Consider the following 26,784-nt stretch of genomic DNA (forward strand, 5'->3'; position numbering starts at 1 on the left):
TAAATAATAAGTGTGCTTTATTTATATTCAAAAGTTTTGAAACCATATTGGATTCGATTATTCTTGTGTTTCACTTTGCATGTTTTACTTCCCGAATAACTAGGTTATTCAAACATCCACAGTCATTCATACTTTGGAAGTAAGTAATGAAGTAAGACTGTCATGAATCCGTTTGTAGGTTGTCTAAGTATTTAGACATAGCAAAAGTTTGCTGCAGTGTTCATGAGTACTCCTTTAATAAGATTTGAGTACTTGATTAAACCCATACTCACGTAAATCACTTCATGGATTTTATAATGAGTGATTAGTGAGATGATAATATCTTATATTCTTCAAACGGAGACATATAGTTGCAATTTACAAGTCGGTTGCACATTGATGATATGTAAACGCACCAGTAACTTGGTGTTATAAAATGTATCATTGTGTGTGATTTGATGAGTAAATAGAGCAAGCATATGAGTCGAAGTTTATCCGTTCCTTTTACCCTAAGAGGGATAAAACTGATATTTATGGGCCCCTGGATGATTTAATAATGAAACCCTAAGCGCTTGGCCAAGCCTGGACTGATTTGATTTGTTCAAATAGTCTTTCATCATAAATCGGAAATCGGGAAACAACACATGAACAGAGAGAATGATTATAATCCATGTCTCAGTTCATACGATATCTTGTAGAATGGAGGAATATATGATCCCTTATCTAATGGACGCGTCAGAGTTCGACAATGGCTTTTGAGAGCTACGATTGCTAGTCGGTTTTTGAAGTCGTACTTGCAGTTATAGTTATTAGACTTATCCAAGTGGGAGACTGTTGGATTAGGTGTCTAAGTCCATAACTATAATTGGTATGTACTTGACCCGATAGTAGCATGGTCCATTTTGGGTTGCATTCACCAAAGCAATTTGATAGGATGGATATTTGAGAATGAGGTTATTGTGATTTATTAATATATTATAAGTATAATATATTAATTGAGAAATCATATTATTTAATTAGTATTGATCAAGAATTAATTTGGAATTAATTTAGTGATCAAAAGAGACTAATTAAATTAACGTGGACTGATTAGATAAATCAGTGATATTTATAGTTTGGGCTAATGATCCATATTGATTAGGATGGACTAATTCTATGTGGAAGTCCATGAAGAGTTAGTCTAAAGGGCTTTTCATATGGATTATTGGATTAAAGGCCCAAGGAAGTGAATTAGGGTTTACAAGTTAGACCCTAGGAATCCCAAACTATAAAAGTAACCCCTGGACTCCAAAAATGATCACTTGTGATCATAGATGAAACCCTAGCCGAATTTGGAGCTTCATAACCTCTCTCTCTCTCATTATCCTCCATTTGTTCATGGTGTTTTGTGAACCATTTGAGGCATCACACTTGGGGTGCTAAGCTCTTGAAAGGCCAAAACTCTACAAGCTACAACAAAGAGGTAATAACTTAACTTGTTTTTATGTTGCAATATTAAATTTGTATGCTAGTTATAGGTTTCATGCTTTGGATGATATTGTTGCATGTATAACTAGAGAAAACTTAGATCAAAAGCATTAGGGTTGTATGTGCACCATAGGAGTGTTATAGTACATAAAACCCAACAGATCCTACTCTAGAGCCACAACAAAACAAGGAACAAACATGAAAGCCTAGATCAAGAGTCCTCCTTCTATCCTACATGACTACATACAGTGCCTAGGGAATCCTTTTAATGAATAATAACTAAAAACTAGTGGGTCAGCATTGGGGCCTTTGACCCACGAGCATAGTGAGGAGAAACTCAGTGATATTTATAGTTTGGGCTAATGATCTATATTGATTAGGATGGACTAATTCTATGTGGGAGTCCATGAAGAGTTAGTCCAAAGGGCTTGTCATATGGATTATTGGATTAAAGGCCCAAGGAAGTGAATTAGGGTTTACAAGTTAGACCCTAGGAATCCCAAACTATAATAGTAACCCCTGGACTCCAAAAATGATCACTTGTGATCATAGATGAAACCCTAGCCGAATTTGGAGCTTCATAACCTTTCTCTCTCTCATTATCCTCCATTTGTTCATGGTGTTTTGTGAACCATTTGAGGCATCACACTTGGGGTGCTAAGCTCTTGAAAGGCTAAAACTCTACAAGCTACAACAAAGAGGTAATAACTTAACTTGTTTTTATGTTGCAATATTAAATTTGTATGCTAGTTATAGGTTTCAGGCTTTGGATGATATCGTTGCATGTATAACTAGAGAAAACTTAGATCAAAAGCATTAGGGTTGTATGTGCACCATAGGAGTGTTATAGTACATAAAACCCAACAGATCCTACTCTAGAGCCACAACAAAACAAGGAACAAACATGAAAGCCTAGATCAAGAGTCCTCCTTCTATCCTACATGACTACATACAGTGCCTAGGGAATCCTTTTAATGAATAATAACTAAAAACTAGTGGGTCAGCATTGGGGCCTTTGACCCACGAGCATAGTGAGGAGAAACTCACCTGAAATGAAGAACCCCGAAATATTGAGATGCGCTTCCTTTTCTGCATTGCTTACTCTCACGAATCCACTAATCACTAAAACCAGGTAAAATCTTAATCCACAATGCAAACCCCCAAGTTTTACCTAAAGTCAAACTTGGTCAAAAATTCAACGGTCAACGAAAGTCAAAGTCCAAGGCTGGATGAGTACGCCAAGCATACTCAACCTATGCCCAGTGTACGCGATCTAAGGCCAGTACACGTAGCATACTCTCAGATACGCCCAACATACTTGAGTTGCTTCCATTAAGCACTTTATTCCTTAAGACCTTTTTTCCAGAGCTTAGTTCTAGGTCCAACTTAACAACCTAAATCATGAAGTTTCCAACTTTATGATTTTGCATGGCTAGGAAGAGTCCAAATCTAAAACTCAAACATATCATAAGATTCTAAGCTTCATAGCACATGCATGAATGGAGGGAAAATATCAAGATTGCATTTTTATGACTTAATACCCTCAAATGCACTTGGAAGTGCACCTCGCAAGCTCCGGAACAACTCTCACTGACCAATTTGTGGGACAAAAAGGACATAACTTTAACACTTAATCTAGATCAATCAATGGAGACATAAAGATACAAACTTTATACCTTCTGGAGATGAATGAGGAAGGAGAACTTCCAGATCCAAAGTTGCTTCAAGCTTCCCAAGAACTTTCACCACTTTCTCCTTCCTTCAAAGGTGTGAAAAACACACTCTTTACCTCATACGGCTCAAACTAGGGTTAGGGTTTCAAGGGAGGGCGTTGGAGAGATGGTGGCTGAGAATGAAAGAGCTTTAGAGGAGTTAAGGATCTTAAATAGGGCTTAAAACCCCATATTTATGGTTTAGGTTTTTATCGCGTATGCCAGCATACCAAATGGTATGCCCAGCGTACGCCCTTGAATGTGTAATTCCTTAGGAGCTAGTATGTCTATCGTACTACCATTCTTCCAATTCAACACCAAATTTTCAAACCACCACAACTCCTTCAATGCAACTCTGATTTTGGGGTTCTTTATATGTATGGAAAGTTGTTGAAGATCCCCACAATCTAATCTAGTTATCTTGGACTAAAAACTTCTCGAACTAAAATAAGTATTTCGTTCAAAAACCCAGTCTAAGATTTTACCTTTTCAACCCTTCGGCCCAAAACACAATTCAAAGGTTTAGGTCTCACAACCATCATTGCCTCCTTCCATAAAGGTATAACCTTTACCTCCTTAAGGCCAAAATCCTTCACATAATTGACTTTCGGCCCACAACCTTGAATTGAGAAATAACCAGAAATAGGATGTTACATCAAGATCTTGGGAAGGTTCATATCGGAGATTGGTAGCTTATGTGGTTAACGGTTAAGAACTTAATCCATTAATCTATGAGAGACAAGTTCCTACGACGTGAAAGTCTTCTTTCCATGACATGTTGGATGGTGTCACCATGAATGTTTTGTCATGTAGCTGTCACAACGTGGCCTATGGGTGGCCACAACGTCGAGGTCAGTTGGGGCCGACTTTGACCGTTGTATTTTTGACCAAATTTACTTTTGGTCAACTTGAGGGTTTTAGGGTGTAGACTGAGAAGGTACTTCTATATTGATGATTAGGTGAATCATAGTACCAATCTTGACTGTCAAAGAGCTGTTGTGTTAGTCTGCTATTTGCAAGGTGAGTCTTTTCACTATATTACCTATGTCTTAGTATTATGCATGCTAGACTAGTTGGGTCTTATTTGTTGATTGTTGTTATGTGTATTATTGAGTTGCTGATAACTCTAGGACTGCTTATAGTCTGCAGGGTTGCTGATAACCCGTAGGGCTGATGTGAGCCTATAGGGTTGTTGATAGTCCTTAGGATTGGTGATAATCCCAGAGTTGCTAATAACACATAACTATTTATTATGTTGTGTTGTATGTGATATTTTGGAGAACTCACTAAGCTTCGTGCTTACAGTTGTGTATTTAAGTGTGTTTCGTGTACTTCAGAGGATCGTGGTAAGACGAAGGCTTGATTGTACACACTTGTCGACCACTTTTGTGATTTCGCATTATTATGATACTCTGATTTTCGGATGAATGTATTTTGATACTTATGGTTTTCCTGACTTAGTTTTATGGAAACAATGTTTTTACCTAATTTTAAAATGAAAATTTTGGTTGTGAAAATGGGACATTACATTTTGATTGTTTATTTTCATAGCATTTTGCATCATCTGGAGTATGGTCATGGATAGATGCAATCAATTGGTGAAGGGTATGTTCTGACTTTGTTCGGGAAGGGGTTTCACGAATCTGGTTTGTTTTGATTCTTTCATTTGAAAATAGAGGTATCATATAAGGGCATAAGGCAGGTGTGTTTCAAATATGGATTTCTGATTCTTTCATTGATTCTTTCACATGATTTCTAATTTTTTTAGAGAGCTCTAGGGCTCATATGGTTTTATATAGTTGCGCTCGTATTCAGTGTACTTAGAGCATTTCCAATGATTAACTTACATTATGACTTAATATTATTGTCACTTCATCATTTCATTAACTTTAACTTGTAAATAAATGATCACTTCAATGATTAACCTATTCGAATAGGTTTTTCTTTTTCTTTCAATAATTTATTTTATTTATTTAAAATGTTCTATATAACCATCTACATTTAATTAGTCATTTTTAAACCCACATCATATTTTAATACAAACTATTCTAATAAATATTATCGTTATAAATTTATATTTCACAATAAAATGTCATTAAATATTTGATAGAATTAATTAACTAGTAAATAAATAAATTAATTAAAACCTGAAATAAAATCAATGGGTAAACTAAAATATGATTAGAAGATTAGGGGTTAAATATATAAATAGTTAACGTATATTAACCACTCAATATATATCAAGTGGTCAATAAAAAAATCATGTCTTCTAAAGGCAATATAGGTCGGTATGATAGTTAGAATTAGTTTTTATGGTTTATTATTTGGTAGTATAGGTGGATTTTAAATGTTGATTGTTTATTGTGTGGTAATATTAGATAAAGTAGAATCCATTAAGGGATGGAAATCAAATGGTCCAAGTGTAAACAGGAAATCTATTCAGGTAAAGATAAGGTCGACATACCAGATTTGGTGAGTGATAATTAAAAATGTAGATTGCACTCGGTGAAGTTACAAGAATGAAGACATTGATTCTTGCAAGTCAAAGGCCATTTAACTAAAAAGATGTATGATTCATATTATTATTATTTTAGTGAATTTAATCTTAGAAATGATGGTTTTTGTACATTTGTTTTATTAATGTGAAATTCCAACTTCACAAAGGTTTGAGACAAGGTGATCCTTTGTCTCCTTTCTTGTTTATTCTGATAATGGAAGGCTTGCATGTTTGCATTGAGGATGCTACTCATAACTCTTTGTTTAGAGGTGTGTCTATTGGTGACCAGAATATTTAAATTTCACATTTATTTTATACGGATGATGCGATTTTTTTGGGTGATTGGGATGTGGAGAATATTAGGGTGCTTATTCGCATCCTTCATGTTTTCTATATGGCTTCGGGTTTGCAAATAAATTTGCATAAATCCAAGTTATATGGAATTGAGGTGACTCTTGGTGTGATAGAGCAGGTCGCTTTATGTACTGGTTGTGGGGCTGATTCATTCTCGTTTATGTATCTCGGTTTACCAGTGGGTCAACAGATGTAAAGGAGGCTAGAAGTAGATTGGATAACTTGAATCTCCCTTCAAGTGGTCTGGTAACTAGGTGGAATACCTTTCTTCCAATTAAAATTAATATTTTTGTTTGGAGAATGCTTTTGGATAGGCTTCCTACGGGATGTAACTTGGATAGAAGAGGGGTTGATCTTGAGTCTTTGCTTTGTCAGTGTTGTGAAGTGGAACAAGAGGAGATTAATCATCTATTTTTCGAGTGTAACTTTGCACGTCTTCTTTGGCTTGAAGTTGCTAAGTGGCTGGATAAGTCAATTCCTACTTTTCTCGAAGTGACAGATTTTTTTATATGGATTGATGGTATTTCGGCCGCCCGGTTCCAAAGGGTGATAATGGAATCGATTTGTGCTACTCTCATTTGGGTTTTATGGACGTATCAGAACAATCTTCTTTTTGGCGACAAGAAGTACAAGAAAGAGTTTATGTTTGATTCTATCGTTTCCTTTTCTAATAACTGGTATTGTAATAGGAATCATAAAGCTAGCAAAAATTGGAATGAGTGGATGCTTAATCCTCTCATGAACTAATTTGTTCTTGTTTGTTAGCTCTTTGCTAGCCTTTTTAATACATTCAGCCGTTCAAAAAAAATGTGAATTTTTTATCATATAGTCTATTGCATTTTTATTATATATGTATTCGGTCTATCGTAAGGTATAAATACGAAAATATTATTTTATTATCCCGACTATAACATTAAAACCAATAGACCGACTCTGATCTTGTGAATGTTATCAATGTTAATTCTTTTTTTGTTTATTTATATTTAATGTATTTTTAAAGTTATATGATTATATCATATGATTGAAAAACAGTTTCTTTTATAGTTATGCTTGGTTTCATGTAATAACTTATGATATTGATAAGTATATTGATAAAAATTCAATAAAATATAGCGACTATTGTATAGATCATTCCTAATAAATAAAAATAATTTGGTTACTTGTTATCATCTTATGCATTATGTTACATGCAATTTTATGGTAAATTTAGATTAAATTATATATATATGTCATTTTGTGGTTTTTTCTATTTTATTAAATTTTATATAATACGTAAATGTAATAATAAATGTAAATCCAATTTACTAATGTAATTTTCCTTATAATCTATAAATAGAATCCAATTATTTTAGTTGTTTATTTATTTAAATTATTAGTTTAAATTTAAAAGATAAATAAATACTTCAATTTTAATAATTAATAGACTTATATAATACATGTGTGTCACAACTAGTATATAAATATATTTTGTTGATACTTAACCAATAAAATTTTCAAATTGTTATTATTATATTTTATTGATTTTAGTTAATTTTTTTTAAAAAAATAGTAATTTGTATTATATTAAATCAAAATATTAATGATAAAAATGATATTGTTTTAGTTATATATGTATAGCAAAACCAACGACCGAGTATGGAAAAAGTAATAAACCAAATAAAAAAAATCAAATTTATTAGTATTATTTTATAACACCGTCTTTGATGTATACTTATTTTGAAAAAGTAACCTTTAATTAGAAAAAAGAGAGAGAAAAAAAAACAATGTACCACCGCTGACGAAGTGACGAGTATGGATAATGTTAACGGCTCTTTTCTCAATTCTAGGCTGGTCCAAAATACCTCTGGCCGTTAAAAGTTTCTTTTTTTTTATTTATTTATTTTTTTTTTTTTTTTTTTTTTAGGGATCTTAAAAAATTAAAAGGTTAACGTCATAATACTTTTTAAGTTTTTACGAAATATCCGGTTTTATCATTTTTGTACTTTTGGGGTTAGTTAAAACCGGAAGTTTGGTCAAACTTTTTGCATTTTTACCTTTTGAACAAATGTTGTCGGTTTTATGTACATGTGACACTCCATGTAAGCGCTGATAAGGCTAATTCGACTGATGTGGCGCCACATAGGCGTTGAGGTGGAACAATTGTTGTCTTTACTTTATAAATCACACACTGAAGAAGAAAAACATAACAAGAGGTGAGATTCGAAGACCCGACCTACTGCACAGTGACAATGAACCCGCTTTACCACTAAGATACTACAGATTTGTTGTATTACCTCCTAAATTCATGTATATAACCCAGAGTGTTGGAATAAATAATAATACTAATAATATATTTAGAAAAGTATATATATATATATATATATATATATATATATATATATATATATATATATATATATATATATATATATATATATATATATATATATATATATATATCAAGGTTGTAGAAATCGCTCGACGATAGCTCAGCGGTGGACTGGAGTTAAGGGATTAATCGACTAGATGATGATTAAATGGGGACCATTAATTATTAAAAAAATAATAAATATAACATTAATCCTAATAATATAACATTAAATATAACATTAAATATAACATTAATAAATATAACATTATATCTACTAAAAGTTTATTAAAAAATTAATAAATATAACATTATAACATGAAACTATGATTACAAAAAACTCATTTGATCCTTAATACATCACATTTAAATAACCATTTAAATAATCAGCTAATGCATTTGGATCCAAGTGTATGCATAAAATGGGTAGAAAAAAGAGTTATGAGCAATGGGTTCCAATAGCATCGGGAAGAGGATGTGGACATGCAACCTGCTATCTACTGCATTTGGATCCAAGTCTACTGCATTTGAAACTTTGTGAAAGTTGAGGGAGTTCAATAGCAGGAGGTTGTGGATATGAGGGAATTCCATGATAGATGATTCCATCCTGATTATTGCTATATAACACATGAGTTACTGTTAAGTCTAATTTAGTGTTGTGTCAAATGTTTGTTTTCGGGTATATGTTTAGTTCCAATTCCGAAATGAGGCTTGTCCATTTTCGGAGTTGTTGTATTGTTTAGTCAATATATAGCGTATGCATGTAACATCTAGGGTTACGTCTTCCAGCACAAAAACAATAGTCCCATCTTCACGAACTGTTCTATTGCTGAGTTTAATAGAATCCAACTCTTTTCAATCATCATCGTTCAATATTATTGATTTGTCTCGTAATATAGAATCTATCGATCTTTTAATATTTCTCACAATTGGTATCAGAGCAAGAGATAGTGTAATTTAATCGTTATTCTTCTGTCGAGTAAAGGGTTTTCCATTAGGGTTTTACAGTTTTTCACATCCGTTCTTGTTATCTCAATTGTTTCAATCGATTGTAGATCTCAGATCTAAATCTCTCATTTTCCCTTGAACTCGATTCAAGCTTACATATATGATTCTATATTTTGTTTTATTGTATTCTCGCTAAAATGCCTAACGACGATCTTCACTCCCTCTCATTCAATCTCCCAAACATCATTGGATCAACTACAAGGATTCCTATCCTTTTTCCTGAAGATTATGAGGTCTGGGCTCTTCACTTTGAAGATTATGTGATGGGTATCAAAACGTATGGATTTGGTATTTGGCATGCAATGACAGTTGAAACATACAAGTATTCGGATACCAGAAAAGAAGTCAAAACTCAGGCTGAATATGATGCAATCATTGCTGAACATACTGGCATCCCAAATGATGAAAAGGACAAGCTGATGAAAGGAAATGAGAATCATTCGATTTGCTCTTCCTCCTGACACATTTCGCATTGTTAGTTCATATGATACTGCAAAAGGAATATGGGATAGACTGAAGGAATTATATTTAAGAGATGACGACTTGGAACATTCTCTGCAAACAACACTTTAATCAGAGTTTGGATCCTTTGTGCAGAAACCAAATGAGAATCTCGAACAAACTGTCAATCGCTTCAATCACTTGTTGAGCAGGATGCTTAAATACAAGCTTCAATGATAAGTTATTGAAGAAAAAGTTACATTCATTAACGGTCTCATATCTGAATGGAAATCGATAGTTTCTACTGGTAAGGCTCATGAACAATTTAAAAACTATTCTCTAGCGAAACTGGTGGGCATTCTGAAATCTCTTGAAGATGAAGTCACAAAGGAAGCGAAGCTAGTCTCAAGTGTTGGTTCGTTGGCGTTGGATGCTAAAGGTGATAAGCAAAAGAAGTCGGTTGTTGATGATTCCGAATCTGGCTTTTCAGATGATGATCTCTTAAAGGAAGATAAAGTGTTAATGGTGTCGAACCCAAAGAAGTTCTTCAAGAAGAATTTCTATCATTTCCGAAGCAAGTACAAGCAGGGCAACTCAAACGATGAGAAGCCAAGAGAGGAGAACTATAAGAATTCTCAGAATGACGATGAAAAGAAAGAAAAGAAGCTGCTAGGTGATTCTGGTTATGACTGCAACTATTGTCATGGCAAGAATCATTTCACAAAAGAGTGCATGTTGCATAAACAATATGAGAAGAAGGAGAAGGATAAATACGGAAGCCTACTTCACTCAGAAAATAGAAGAACTCCGAAAGAAAAATTCATCAACTACGAAACCTGAGCTGATGGTACAAGAGGACAGTAATGATGGACAAGTCGAATTGTGGTCCACTGACTTAGAGGATGATGAAGTAAGGAAACCTACTCATGGTGGGTGTTTCAAGGTGAACTCCGAGAAGCAAGGTTATGCAGGAAAGTGTTTGATGGTTCAGAGTAGCAGTTCGGAAAGGAAAGTATACGCAACTGATGGTGTAAAAGCTTCAGACAGCTATTTTGATACAAAGACAATCAAGGATCAGGTGAGCAAATACGAGAAGGTTGTCGACAAGGTACACTCTATTCTTAAATCTCTTAATATCCCAACATCACGTTATGATTCTGAATTAAATGATTCGCGTTATATGATTTCTGATTTTAGTGATTGCTTGAAAATGACTCGTATCAGTAATTCTAATATGAATGATAATCTTAACATGATAACATTTAAGAACGAGGAGATAGGAATAAGAATAGAAGCCTTGGAGGTTGAGCTTAATAGATCTAGAGATGATATTATTTTGCTTAAGAGAGATAATAGGGTACTTTTGAAACCGCGAAACATTGTTTTTGTTTAATTGCTAAACGTTTGTATTTTAATATAACTCAGCTTCATTTAGATTGCAAAATAGGTAAAGGTTTGCATAAGATGATTTTGCCTTTTCTTGAACTGAAAGAAGATGAAATTGATGTTGAATATTATAATTGTGAATCAATTGTATCTTCTCATCATGTATTTAATTCTTACAGAGTTGGACTTGAGAAAATTGAAGAGTATATTAAGTCCAAAGAACATAAAAACATGTTGAAATATATCTGAACCAAAGAAGATAAAAAAGAAATCAAAATGAGTGCTATGTAGAAGACGAATTTGATAAAAGCGAAATGAGTAAAATATATGTAGAAGACGAAATTGATTGTTCTATTTTTGTGAAAAATCTTGATGAATCAAAGAAAAATTTAATTTCTGAAAAATCAATCGAATTTGTTAAAATTGTTGAAAATAATGGTTCAGAAATTTTAACAGAAGAAGCAGCAGTTTTTCCAAGAATTCAGAAAACGCCAAATCAAGTTTTTGTAAAGAAATGACTGGACAAAAATGACACTTCTGAATTAACTTCCATGGTTGCTCATGACAATGCAAAAGGATGTGATGAATTTTTCTGGCCAAAGCCAATTGACAATGCTGATGAAACGAAAGGTCTCTCAGAAATGACCTCCTGGAAATCAAAAGGGGAATACTTTCAAAACCATTGAATCGTGTGAACTTTTGTCATGATGAGGCCGGAACAAGTGGTACAAAAGATGTTTCAAGTGAAACTACATTGGAAAAACATGAAATACCAATTAGAAAAGAAAAACCTAAAGCAAACAATCGGAAATCTGCTGAGGAATAGATTGCAAGGAAAAGAGAAATGAATGCCAGATACAAAAAGAATTTGATTAAAAGAAAACAATTTTGGAAGAAAATTGGAATGAATTCAAATCAAAGTTCTGTCAATTCATCAAGATCCTCTAAACAGAATAAAGATTCATCTCAAATTCCGAAACCAAAATCTCGTTATTCACCAAAGTCACAAATTTCAAAATCGGTTTCTAAATCAAAAGATTTTGATGTTGAAAACAAAGTTGTTTCGGAACCAAAAATTACTCTCGCAGAATACGACGCATAGTTGAAAAAGGAAGAAAAAGAGTTTTCGAAAAAGATGGCTTCAAAATACAAAGAAAGTGTTCAAAGTAAATCTTTTTTGTTGAAATAAATCTTTGTGATAAGAAAACTGAAGTTTTTAAAATGGATGAACAATACTTTGATAAGAAAATCATTTTGGGTTGACAAAACAAAGATTTTTCCTGTTCAAACGGAATTCTCAAAAGGACCCAAGTTGGTTTGGGTTGCTAAACCTTTTTAAATTTTGCAGGTTATGCGTGACGAGCAATATGATTCAGAATGGTACATTGATAGCGGCTGTTCTCGTCACATGAATGGAAGGAAAGCGGAATTAAGAGAGTTTTTGACTTTGAAAGATGGAGGAAAAGTGAAATATGGAAACAATGCCACTGGAGAAATAAAAGGATATGGCATGGTAACAAATGGAAAATTCACAATTCGGAAGATAGCTTACGTTGAAGGTTTGGAACACAATCTAATAAGAGTTTTTCTATTGGTTGTAGGTATAGGTCTCAAAGTATCTTTTGATGAAGAAGATTCTAAAATCATATAAAAAATCTAAAGCTTTTCTTCTGAAGTCAAGCAGGAAAGGAGAAATGTATCCTCTCAATCTAAATCTGATTCAAGGAAAACCATCTATTTGTCTGCTTGCGAAAGCGTCTTAGGATGATAGTTGGTTGTGGCACATAAGGCTTTCTCATATGAACTTCAAAGATATAAAGAAGCTTGTGCTTTGTGATCATGTTCGTGGACTTCGTCTTCTGAAATTTGAAAAGGAACACGTGTGTGCTGCTTGTGAGCTTGGAAAACAAAGCGGAAAGAGTCATTCTTCTATAATGAATACCAAGATCATAGAACCACTAGAATTATTGCATATTAATCTTTGTGGTCCTTCAACTATAGAAAGCATTGGTGGTAACAAATACATTTTGGTTATTGATTTTTCTCGATTTACTTAGGTATTATTTCTTAAACAGAAATCCGATGCGACTCAGAAGCTCATAGAATTCATCAGACAAGTTGAACTACAATTGTGAAAGCCAGTTCGGAAAATTCAAAGTGATAATGGTTCGTAATACAAAAATCATGCATTTGAAGAATTCTTGACAAGCAAAGAAATCTTTCACAATTTCTCTTCTCCTTACACTCCGCAGCAGAATGGTGTAGTTGAAAGACGAAATCGTTCTCTTTGTGAAGCTGCAAGGACAATGCTATTGTTTGCGAATCTTCCTCTGTATTTCTTGGCTGGCGCTATATCAACTGCTTGTTTTACTCAAAATCGCTCTTATATTATCAAACGTTTTCAAATCACTCCTTATGAAATTCCGAACAATCGAAAGCCTAACGTAAAATTCTTTCAATGTATTTGGATCCAAGTGCTTTTTATTCAATTCCAAAGAAAATCGAAACAAATTTGATGTGAAAGCTGATGAAGAAACTTTTTGGGATATTCATTGACATGAAGAGCATATTGTGTTCTGAACAAGAAATCAAAGAAGATTGAAGAAAGCTATTATGTCACGTTTGATGACATTTACATGAAGAAATATCAAAAGGGTGATTATCAAACTGAAGAAATCTTCCCATCAACAAATCCTAAGACTATTCCTCTTATGAATCTATATGAGGATTTTCTAAATTTGTTTGATGAACCTGAAAGGGCTATTTCCTCAGAATCGACCGCCAAGGATAATCATGAGGATGAATTAATAAATATTTTTGATGAAGCTATTAAAGAAATAGATAATCCTCACGAGCAACCTATTCTGAATGCAACTGAAAACCAATTCAATCAGAACCTCTTGATGCTCCAATACAGTGGGAGAGTTCAACTCCAAAGATCAATTCAGATGTTCCACTCTAGGTGGAGAACTCAAATCCGAATGATAGGTCACGTGCAAATTTGCGTGGGAGAATAATGAAAATAATGACTCGGATACTTAATCAGAATTTGAAGAAATCGTTGCTGAAATTGATCCAGTCTACGATCAAAACTATCCACCAATGAAAAAATGGACCAAAGATCATCCTTGGTCTCAAGTGATTGGAGATTCTTCTTCAGGAGTTCTCACTCGTGCTTAACAAAAAGAGAAGCAAACTTCATTATTTTCAAAATTGGAATTTTGCATGTTTAATTCTTTTATTTCAAAAATTAAACCTAAAACCGTTAAAATTGCTCTTGATCATGCAGATTGGTTCAAGCAATGTAAGAAGAACTTAATGAATTTGATCGAAAAAAGTGTGGAGATTGTTTCCCACTCCAGAAAATGGATTTGTGGTTGGTATGAAATGGGTATTCAGAAATAAGATGGACAAAGAAGGAAATGTAACTCTCAATAAAGCACGACTGGTCGTCAAAGGATATTGTCAAGAAGAAGGCATCGATTACGAAGAGACGTTCGCTCCTATGGCTAGACTTGAATAATTTCTCATATTTCTAGCCTATGCTGCTCACAAAAACTTTGACGTATATCAAATGGATGTGAAGTGTGCATTTCTGAATGGAGATCTTGAAGAAACAGTCTATGTTGAACAACCTCCAGGTTTTGTGAATGAAAATTTTCCGAATCATTATTAGATTCTGGACAAAGCAGTTTATGGTCTTAATCAGGCTCCATGGGCATGGTATGAAACTCTAACTCCTTTTCTAAAACAGTCTAAATTCAAACAAGGTTCTGTTGATCCTACCTTCTTTCGGAAGAAGGAAGGTGATCATTTAATGATAGTTCAAATTTATTTTGATGACATTATTCACGATCAACTAATCCCAACTTAACTGCTGAATTACGGAAATTAATGGAAACAAAATTTGAAATGAGTTTATGGGTAAAATTAAATTTTTCCTACGTTTAAATATAAGAAAGAGTTCGAAGGGAATATTCATCAATCAAGAAGCATTGACAAAGACATTATTGGCAAAATTCGGAATGGTGGGTGATTCAAAAGTCAAAGTCCCTATGTCGTTCAGAATGAAAATCTTTCCTTCTCTTGATAAACCAGCAACAGATATTACCTTGTTTTGTCAGATGATCGGATCTTTATTGTATCTGACATCTAGTCGTCCTGAGATAATGTATGTTGTTTGTTACTATGCCAGGTTTCAAGCGAATCCTCGAGAACTTCACATGTTGGCGGTTAAGAACATATTCAGGTATCTGAAGCGAACTACTTCTCTTGGTTTATGGTATCCATCCAATTCAGGATTCCTTGTGCAAGCGTACTCCGATGCTGACTTAGGGGGCTGTGGCCTTGATCGTAAAAGCACATCAGGTGGATGTCAGTTTCTGGATGACAAGCTTGTTAGTTGGAATCTAAGAAACAAACATGTGTATCCTTATCCACAACTTAAGCAAAATACATTGCAACATTATCATGTACATCCCAAGTGGTTTGGATTCAGAATCAACTAAGAGACTATGGAATCAATATGAAACGAATTTCATTATATTGTGATTCCGAAAGTTCCATACGAATCTGCCACAATCCGGTGCAACATTCCAAGACAAAACATATAGTACTTAGATACCATTTTATAAAGGACCATGTCGAAGATGGTAATGTGGAAGTTCACTTTTTTCGATCCTCAAATTAGTTAGTAGATATCTTTATGAAGGCCTTACCAGAAGTATCATTCAATCAGATTCTACAAGGCTTGGAAATGATCGAAGTTGAATCTGTTTCGAAATCCACATCGTAATTGTAAGAGTTACTGTAGCATTCCGAATGGTTCCGATCATCGGAAGCTATCAGAATTTACTTTTCACTTCTGAATTATTCCGATCTTCGGAATGGTTCTGAAGTAACTATCCATTCTGATTTCGGAATTTACTATCTTTGTAAATTTTTTAGAAAAGTAAAAATCCAAAATTATTTTTATTTATTATTTTTATTATTATTTTCAGAAAAACAAAATTCCAAAAATATTTTATTCGTTTCTGTATTTTCTTTTTCAGAACTTCAAAAACATCAAAAGTATTTTATTTTCAAATAATTTAAATTTGTTTATGAATTTTAATCTGCAACAAGGAATTGACTTTTGACATCATAACTTCTTTCTACCATATCTTATCATGACTTTCATGTAGTTCCCTTAACTATCGGAACAAAACCAATTTCGGTATAGGGTTACAACAATTCTTGTTTTTGATCGCAAAATCATTGCTAACATGATTTTCGTGAAACTCCCCGTCATTCAACATCCAATCTATTATTCTGCATCATAACCCTTAAGACTCTCAGGTTTTACCATTAGGGTTTAGGTAACAAAATATCTGTGTTTATGATCTTGAAATTGTTATGACCATGATTTTGAGTAAAATCCAATACTCCGACTACATTTTTTGAATTAACGGTGAACAATTCATTGTTCTAGTTATTTTACCAACTAAATTGACGGATAAAACCATTTGGTTTGTACCTTTGCATGTTCGAAATCTCATTTTTTCTGTGATCTTAATGAAATGTTCTCGACCCAAGTCATTTCTTCCCAAAAGATCCAGGTTTTTTTTTTTAGATTTCCAAATGCAGATTTTCGATCATACCCAACTCCTTTAAAAGAATATCCAAAGCTTACTTGTTTTTATGGGTACACTGGTCAAACAAGTACTTCTTTCAGATCTTCGGACTTATGTTAAGTTTCAGAATTTGTTTGAATTTGAAACCACCCTTTAAGCCTTATAAAAGAAGCCTTTAATAGTTTCTCAACAAAATGATGATCGTAATTCAACGGGAAACCACACAAGCACTTCGGAGTCTCTCTTGACTCAGAAGGTAGAGATCGTTGCCCGGGATCCACTTGCTTTTCATATCAATCTTATTTGATATCACAAATCCCACAATTTAAATTTGCTTAATTCTTTTTCTTTGGAACACTCTTGCACGAAAATCCTTGTGATTTTACAAAGTCTGGTTTCGGTTCCGATTGGTTACTTTAATTCTGAAAAATGAATCTTGGTCGTCACTCCAATGGATACTGTTTCCGCTTCTGCAAGCTGGAGGGTAGATCAATGATTCTGAAAGTGGAGATTCCGAAATGGCCTTATTCTCTACAATGAAAATTCAAATCAAGGCGCGACTTTTGGATTTCCCTTACAACCGCGTGTCTGATATAACGACTCTGGCACATGATTGATGAGCTGGCACTTTATTATTGGCTAATTTTCGACACTAAGGGAACGTGAAACGACGATTTCTGTCTCCACTCATCATCTTTTGTATAAAAGGTTTTCATACATTTTATTTTCTCTCACCGCAAACATTGCTCATGAAGTTTCAAAGCAAAAGCAAAGCCCTCTACTATTCATCTTCTTCTTCAAACTTCCATGGCTTCCTCAGAGCAAGTTTCGTTTGCTGATCAATCTCAATCAGTGATCATGTTGGCTGTCAAACTAAACCAAAACCTCATCATTGACCTCGATGCGTCTCGCTACAATGGCTTGATCATACCTTTGATCGAATGCTTGAAATTATCGCAATTGATGAAAGCTCTCACAATGTCTGAAGATGTTCCACTTGTTCATCTCTCCAAAGCTTTCTCTACTCCCTCTACAACAAATCTGAAGATGTAATCAACTTTGAGGTTTCCAACCACAAAACATCGATCACAAAGCCCCACTTCTGCAAACTTCTAGGGCTTCTTACACCAGAAGTCAGGGTCGATCCTGAATCAATTCCTGCAACCTACTTGATCGAGATGTTCTTCCAGATGGGCTGCACTGGGGATATTTCATTGCGCTCGAAATTCAGGAAATCCTTCTTACCGCCGATGTGGAATGGGTTGTTTAACCTTTTGTTCAAAAGCTTATCAGAAAGGGTTTTAGGGTCTGATAGTGCCAACAAGATTTTCTATACTTTGATCTATGGTCTATACCATGGAATCAACTTAGACTTTGGGTCTGTTATTTGGGTTCAATTCGTTCAAAGCACTAGTTCCTCTACATGACACACAAAAATTTCTTGTGCCCGCTTCTAGTCGATTGTTGTCAACAGAGCCCTAATTCACTTCAAGGTTCCTCTGATGTAGGATTCTCTCATGGCTGAAATTTCGACGTTCCATACCTCAACATTCCTCATGACGGATCCACAAAACTTTAATTTTGTTCGCTCTATTCCGGAGACATTACAGGAGAAAGTTCCATTATATAACGCCATCATTAGGGCTTATCGGAAAATGCCCTCTTCTGGTGTTCGTCCCATCCCAGCAGAATTACAGAAGATTATTGATGAAGGGGAAAAATCGAAGCGAGGGGTAAAAGGAAGGAAAAGGCTACTCCTTCAGAGACTATCAAAACTCCGAAGAAGACAAAGAAGCAAGTTTAGAAACCACGGTCTCCATATCCAGTTGTTCACGAGCAATCTGAAGAACGGACCGAATCATATATTCAGGGGACTTCAATTCTCCGAAATGAAGAGGATGATACGGCTCACACTTCTGATCCAACACATGTTGAAACAATTCATAAGGCATCTTCTCCACCATCATCCTCCATTCCTACATCTGATATTTTTGAATCTATTATCCAAGAATCATTTTTGAACCTCACCACTCCACATCGTCCACCTCCATTCAATCCTCAAACATTACCAATGTCCACCTCACCTATCACGTCATTTATTCCGATATCATCCACCCCTCCACTCCCAAAAACGAGTTCTGTTGAAATATCAGTTTCATCAGTTTAAATCCCAATATCCTCACCAATCTTCACAAATTCAACCATCCCTACTACATCATCTGTCTCCACTCCACCAGAAGTTCCTATTATCGAATCCGTTTCTAAGAATATTAGGACTTCCGGTATCCCTGGCAACTCATCTGATGTGGGGCCAAATGCCAACATTGTGTGACTTCTGAATAGCCTTCCTCTTATGTTCCTCCTGTTCAAGACAATGTTGATATCTTATTTGGAGATGATCAAGAACTGATTGCAGATTTTGTCTTTCATCCATTCTCTGTAAATTTCAACAGTGATGATGATGAAGCTCGAATAAAGAAAGGGCAATTCAAGCAGTTGAATGAAAAGCTTGATTTAATTTTGGAGTATTGACATGCCTTCTCTTCCACGAAATGGGAAAATTTGCTCACAACCCATAGAGCAACTGTGGAAATGCTCACATCTTCCAATGTCAAAGTCCTTGAAGAATCATCAAAGGCTGCTCAAGCTTCAGAAAATAAAATATCAGAAGCTACAAAAAAGGTCCAACAATTACAACAAGAAGTCAAGTAATTCATGGTTGACTTTCGGACCTCTTCTTAAAAGACTATAGCTGACATGAACAAAGTCATAGAAGGCTTACGGTCTTCTTTGAAAGATGAAAAACAAGCTCTCTCAACCCTCCATGCAGATATTAAGCTTGACAATGTTGCACTTAATTTATCAATTTCTAAAAAGCTCACCAAATTACAAAATGACTTGGCTGCTGAGAGCAAAAGCATGGATGCGTTGGCAGAGCAAACTATGAAAACGAAAGAGAGAGAGAGAGAGAGAGAGAGAGAGAGAGAGAAAGAGAGAGGGTGGGACCCTTTTATATTAAATAAATATATTTCATTTTTTTTAAATTAAGATAAAGCCTCTTAAATGGTCTGAGGGGTAATGAAATAACAAAAATTCCCTTCACTTAACAGTAGAAAGCTGACAGAGTGAGGCATAATGACCAAACATAAAGGCATCACCGATTTATTATATGATTCGTAAATAGTAATAAATGATTTATTAATATATTATGAGAATAATATATTAATTAGAAATAGTATTATTTAATTAAGAATTAATCAGAAATTAATTAGAATTAATTGAATTAATTAAAAGTGCAAGGACCTAAGCTGTAATTATTCAATAATTGAACAAAAGGGTTCCAAAACCTTCCCCATAAGAGGTGGACGGTTTTGGGGAATATTTTATGGTTTCTAGAATATCCCTTGAAGACAATTAGGACACAAGATAATTACCTTATTTGAAATATTATTATTTTAATGAAGTAATGGTTATCTAGGGTTTTCCTATTAGCTATAAATAGGCCTTCACCCCTTCATATATTCGTCCATCACTTCCCTCTATATGATAGCCAAAACTATACCTCCCCTCTTCTCTCTATTCAAGTTTCCTAGTTGTTGGGGTTTGGGTGTGAACCATCAGAGGCTCGAGATTTTTGGTGCTTGCTTCCAAGAGTTTTGAAGAAGGATTGGTTTGATTTGTTTGCTATAACAAATCAAAAGGTATGTAACCTTCTCTTTTGAATTTCGATTTCATAAGGGTTACAATTATTTTGTTAATTCAAAGTGTTTTGCCTTTATGTGAAAGACATAGATCCTTTAGGTTGCATGTGCCCAAAATCTTAGCAGTTAAGTATTTTTCCGCTTTTTGCATTTTTGTTGTAACCTATGAAACCCATCAATACCAACATCAACAACCTTGTTGAATGTTCCATTATTATCATCATTGCTACATGTAACTATCAACATCATTGTTACATGTACTAGCATGAAGAACTTTTCTAATTGTGCCAACATCATCATCACTTAAGTAGTGATAATTTACAAGATGGATATAATGAACTTGTGGTTCTACCGACGTTTGATATGGAATTACCAAAGTTTGATATAGAATGATCGAAATTTGATATGGTACTATCGACATGTGATAAGGTACATAATATATGGGACCGACATACTGGATTTGTCGATATGTATACCGATTTTCATAAAAAACTTGTATATTGAATTGTTATTGTACATTTGTTCCATATGAAACATATCTACCTACATTATGAGATTAGTTGGAGACTGGAGTGTGATAAGGTACATAATATATGGGACCGAAGTGTGATTGTTGCTACCTCTTCCAATGGATCGGTTCTCAATAGATATTTTCCCTCTTCTGCTACTAGAGCCTCTTGTGATGCTAGATCGCTTTCTACTAATAACGGATCGATTTACGACCTTCTATTGAATAGTTTGTGCCTCTTCCATTGGATCATTATCCTCCATATACAAATGTACATGAGTTGAAAGTTGTTTAAAAATATTTTTTACATGTTTCACATCACTGATGGGTTTCGAGCCTATCTAAGATCAACCATTGGGTAGCGGACACAACAAACAATTTTGATATAAGACTCGAAACATCTAGATCTAACTCAACTAATCTATACAACTCATTAGGACACAATATAATGGAATGATAACTTTGCTTTATTTGTGGGTTTCTTCTTTTGATGAGCCAATTGAATGGACTAGAGAATCCAACGTATAGTTCCTCTTATGATATCACACCTAAGAAATAAGACATAACAAGATCTAAGGAACCATCGAACTATGAGCTTTAATCAGAAATGAAAACTCGATCCTACGGTTGATCACGATGTGGTAAACTATCTGCCTCGACGTGGGAACTGCAATTCGGGATTCTTTAGGGTTTTTGAGGATTCCAAACTTATGAGACTAATAGGTATTTTGCACATGCATCAAACCAAATTTGGATCCCTCTATTAATAGGGAGGTGATTTGAAACCCTAGAGAAAACTACCATATAAAATAGTAATTATCTAATGTATTCAAATCATTATGGAATATTCCATATTCCATTATTTACTATTAAATAGTCAAACTGTTAATTAATTAACAAAATAAGTCCATAAAATAAATATCTTTTCGGTCCTGCTTAATTTTGTTCTTGCGTGTAACCCAAAAAGACACTGCTATCTATTGTAATATTAATGGGCTGGTTATGACTCCGGGCACTAATCTCCATCAGCTCCTACTTGCATATAGTCATAAAACTTACTAGGAACAACAGTGAGTGGCAGTCCAAGGCAACTACTGTATTTTTAACAACGTTTCTATAGATAACCCTAAGACTAATGACTTCAAATTCCTTTGATCTTCATGATATCTTATTATGAACTGGAGACATAGATCTAGGGTCAATCTCATGGTTCAAAATTATGTTTCCCGATACCGACTTGTGATGACTTTCAGACTAACTGTTGAACCTAATCAACTCAATCTCAACTCGGCCAAGCATTTTTTGTCAACAACAAATCAACGAGGGGCCTATAGATATCTAATTCTCCATTTCTGGCAGAAGGATCAAATATGTTTTTGACTGTATAGGTCAATACTATTCCTCATGCAATATCTAGTCAAACCATGTATAACTGCCAGTTACGGACAACGTTGGGGTAAAACCAAGACACAATAGATTGTAGAACATAACCTCATGCATCTCTATTTGAAGAATATGAAACACGGTCGTCTTAATTTACTCATCACATGATCCATAGAGTAATCTTTAAGCGTGGTTACTCCAATACTTATAATCTCCTTTTTCAAGTACTCGTCAGTATTAGTCGCAGGACTTTGCTAAGTTCATCCCTATGAACAATCTACCAATACTATGAAAATCTTAATTCACTACTATTTCCCAATAGTATGACTGATTTTAGAAGTTTGAATAAAATATTATTTTGGAAGAGGTTCTAAACATGAAAAAGTAGGAATATAGATAATATGAACAAACATAGTAACTTATTATTAATAATCACCAAAAACACAATATCTAAAAATGTTCCAAATGATCAAACTACAAATTGTGTAATCAAAACAAATCATTAGCAAATCTAATGCCAATAAAACTATTATGAGCATCATTCTTGATTGGTGATAATGTTTTAGTGAGCGGATCAATTGGATTATCTTATGATGGAACTCTGCTCACAACGATGTCTCCATCTTTAACTGGCTTCCTTATATAGTGAAACTTTCTGTGTATATGTCTTGTACTTTTATGATCTCGTGGTTCTTTAGCTAATGTAAATGCACCCTCGTTATCATAGAAGACCTCAATCTGTTTGGCTATGCTCGGAACAAAACCCAAATCATTGATGAAGTTCGTTAGCCACACTGCTTCCTTGGTCACTTCATTGACTGCAATATACCCCAACTCTATAGTTGAGTCTGCTATAGTCTCTTGTTTGGAACTTCTCCAAGTTACTGCTCCTCCATTCAGCGTGAATACAAAACCAGACTGTGATATGATATTATCCATGTCAGTTTGGAAACTTGCATCCATATATCCTTTGATGTCTAACTCTTCTTTACCACTATAAACCAAGAACATATATGTAGTCCTCCTAAGATACTTTATAAAGTTCTTGATTGTGGTCCATTGACTTTCACTAGGATTGGCTTGATAACAAATCATCATGCTAATGACATATGAGACGCCTGACCTCGTACATATCATGGTGTACATGAATGTTCCTATAGTTGAGGAATGTGGGACTAGACTCATCCTGTCCAGTTCTTCCCTAGTACTGGGACTAGACTCATCCTGCCCTCCTACTAGATCTAACATACACAAATTATTCATCTTCATTTCTTAAGAAACCAAACTCCTTGATTTTCTCATCAAATTATATGCTCCACCTACAAGGTGCTTATTTGACTCAATAAATTGATTTTTAAAGCTTGCATACCATATTAGGAGACTTGGGTTGTACAAAACGTTCTGGATGAGCCATGTAAACATCCTTAGTCAGTTTCCCATTAAGGAAAGTCATTTTACATCTATTTGCCATATTTAATAGTCATGAAATGTAGCTAAGGTAAGTAGTATCCTAATAGACCTAATCATAGCTACCGGCAAGAAGGTTTCCTCATAATCAATTCCTTGAGTTTGAGTATAACCCATTGCAGCCAGTCGAGCTGTATAAGTATGTACGTCCAATCCATGTTAGTTTTCTTCTAGAAGACCCATCTACACCCACTGGTTTTAAGGCCAGGTCTAGGATCAACTAGGTTCCATACTTGGTTATCATACATAGACTGAATCTCACTGCCCATCGCCTCTTTCCATTTTATAGCTGAAAGTGCAAGACTTAGTGCGCATACAAGGTTTGAAAACTTAAACCTTGAATTAACTTAAGATCAATGTATGCTGCTAATATTTTGGTCCAGTCATTTCTGGTAAACCAGTCTTGTCTTGAAGTATGAAGATCAACAAATTACTCAACAAAATATTTAAGTAAAGTAAAGTGATTGTGAGCAAAGTAAAGATAACTTAAGAACAAGAAGAATGTTGGTGAAAGAGATTGGACTTGCAAGATATTGAATATTTAATGTGAAGAGAATATTGATACTTCTAGGTTACAATGCATGATAAAACATCTCCTTAAATAGGAAAGGAGAGACAATAAGACAAAATACAAGACTTACATAGGGAATATAAATCTGATAAGTCAGAAAAGCTGATGCACGTGATTTACTCGATTTTGTCCTATGATCAGTTCAATCAATTAAAACGAAAAGGAGAATTTAATGCTTGTACATAATCTGTTACATTAAAAACTACGAATGTCTCAGAAAAGTCTTCATATCGGAAGAAGACTGACTTTAGAACTCTTCACATCTCGGATAGCACTGGACTTCGGTTCTGGTTTGGCTCTGATTGCTAGAGGTTCACTTTTATGTATCAACAATCTCCTCCTAAGTGAACTTAGCAATCAATAAGCTCAGTTGGATTCATCAGACACAAAGAGATAGGCACCGTGTAGCCAGCTTCAGACTTCCAAATACCATTTAAGGTGTTCGATGAACATCTTCTTCACATGCTCAGGAGCATCACTTTTTGCAGTGTTGGAGATGAACTTCTGAAGGATCTTTTTCGGAACTAGATGTTTGTCAAGAACTCTAAAGAATTCTTTTCGGCTGTTCTTCTTTTTGAGATAGACATATCCAAGTTCCGGTTCTTCAATGAGGCCTTCTGCCAAGATCTGTGCTTCAGGCAGTTTGAAAGTGATTTTTGCCAAAACGTTCTCGGTTCCGAACAAGTGAGAAAATTCAATGTCGGACATGCAGAACTCAACAACGTAGTCCTTCAATAAATTGATTGCATCACTATAAGCTCTGATGCTTGAGTGATTTGTTTGGCGTTCTCGGAGGTGAACATCAATGGTGAGAATGTCATTAGGGTTGATTGATCCGTGAGAGTGATGGTTGATTCTTTGGTCCGAGAGACATAGTATCTGTACAACATACATTTAAGATCTAACTTACTCCGAACCTTTTTACAGAATCCAACGATCTTGGTAATCCACTTTCGAGACCACACTTCTTTTTGGGGACGTGCGTTAATGGAGTAGAATGTGCTCAATCTCTCACACTCTGTCCTGATGATTATTTGAGGATCATCATTTGGATGAATAGGAGCGTACTTGATGTATAATTGAACGTGAGGAGAGATTGGTAGATCAAGTTGATCGGCATCGTGTGTTGGAAGATCATAGTACATGAAGGGCACAAAGTGAATATCGTGAATAACTATTTCTCTAGAAAAATGAGATATGCCCAGAATCGGATTCAGATTGTCTTTCAGTGCTTAAATCCTGATGCATTCTTCTAAATCTTGATCTATTTGTTCTTGAGACAAGCCCTTAGACTTTTTGGACGTCTTCACTGGGCTGTGTGATTTAGTAGCAATCTTCTTTCCTTTGTCATGTGGAGGAGCATTGAGGTCAGAGATGATTTTTTGACGGGATTCGGTGACGATGAATTCTGGTGGAGGAGGAACCAGAGGCTCTTTAGGGAGATTATTAGGTTTCCTGGTTGGAGAACCTTCATCGATCTGAATGATCATTGGATCAGGGATTGGTGGAAGCATAGAGTGTGTAGCTTGGAATGCGTCGATGGTTAGCTTTGTTTCGATTTTTTTCCATATCTCTACTTCTTCTGAACGTTTTGGCTAACGATGATCGCCAAGTAACCGAGGACCATTTGAGCTTATCTGCATCCGAAAGGACTTTCACAGGTTGTTCCCTAATAGCTTGAAGTCCTAAAATAAAATTTTCAGCAAGATCTTCAGCTTCTTCATCACCAGACTCAAGAGGTTCAAGAGTTTCAACCTTGAGTACTTCTTCATTGGTTGACTCATCTCGGAGTGTAAATTCCAAGACAGGTTTCCATTAAATCCTTCTTTCTCTTTGACTAGCTCCTTATCCCCCTCTTGCATTGGAAGGCCCTGCATCCGATGCAAGTCTGGAACTGCTTTGAAGTTCATTTAGGCGTTCAAACACTCTTTGAAAGCTCATGTTGATATGTTTGGAGAGAGAGTCGTAGGCTTTGGAGGTGGGAGCTTGAGCTTTGAGATGGGAAAAAGTCTCATCGATAATGAAAAGCATCTAATCGAATTTATAATTTGGAACATCAACGATATTCCAGGTGGTTCGGATCAGCTTGAGGAGAACCTGTTGCATAATCAAATTCATCTCATCCATTTTCCGAATATCCTTCTTTAACCTTTGGATTTGTTTCTCATGACGAACATGAGTCTGTTTGATGAGTTCGTTAGTAGCACTGATCTTGTCGTCATGAATTTTGAGCATAGTGGTGGTAAAGATATGATTATCGAGGCTATCATTGTATTTATGTTCGACTTCTTCCAGAGTATGCTTGAATCGGAGGGAAATGAGTTGGTCTAGTTGATTTGCTTGATCGAGTT

At 34.9% G+C, this 26,784-nt stretch overlaps 2 protein-coding genes across 2 annotated transcripts; both read left to right on the top strand.

Moving 5' to 3' along the window:
• The first annotated feature begins 6,049 nt into the window (after nt 1-6,049).
• Nucleotides 6,050-7,937, top strand: LOC145113644 (uncharacterized). The gene is made up of 3 exons (XM_079049712.1): nt 6,050-6,201; nt 6,324-6,686; nt 7,913-7,937. The coding sequence occupies exons 1-3, from the start codon at nt 6,050-6,052 to the stop codon at nt 7,935-7,937; spliced, it is 540 nt and encodes a 179-aa protein (XP_078905838.1).
• A 7,279-nt stretch (nt 7,938-15,216) lies between these two features.
• Nucleotides 15,217-15,699, top strand: LOC145113646 (putative mitochondrial protein AtMg00240). The gene has a single exon (XM_079049713.1). It carries the CDS (start codon nt 15,217-15,219, stop codon nt 15,697-15,699), a length of 483 nt encoding a protein of 160 aa, XP_078905839.1.
• Nucleotides 15,700-26,784: the final 11,085 nt, after the last annotated feature.

The sequence above is a fragment of the Lactuca virosa genome, chromosome 5 (genome assembly GCF_052849685.1).
Source record: "Lactuca virosa cultivar CGN04683 chromosome 5, Lactuca_virosa_CGN04683_v6, whole genome shotgun sequence".
In the NCBI taxonomy this organism is placed as follows: domain Eukaryota; kingdom Viridiplantae; phylum Streptophyta; class Magnoliopsida; order Asterales; family Asteraceae; genus Lactuca; species Lactuca virosa.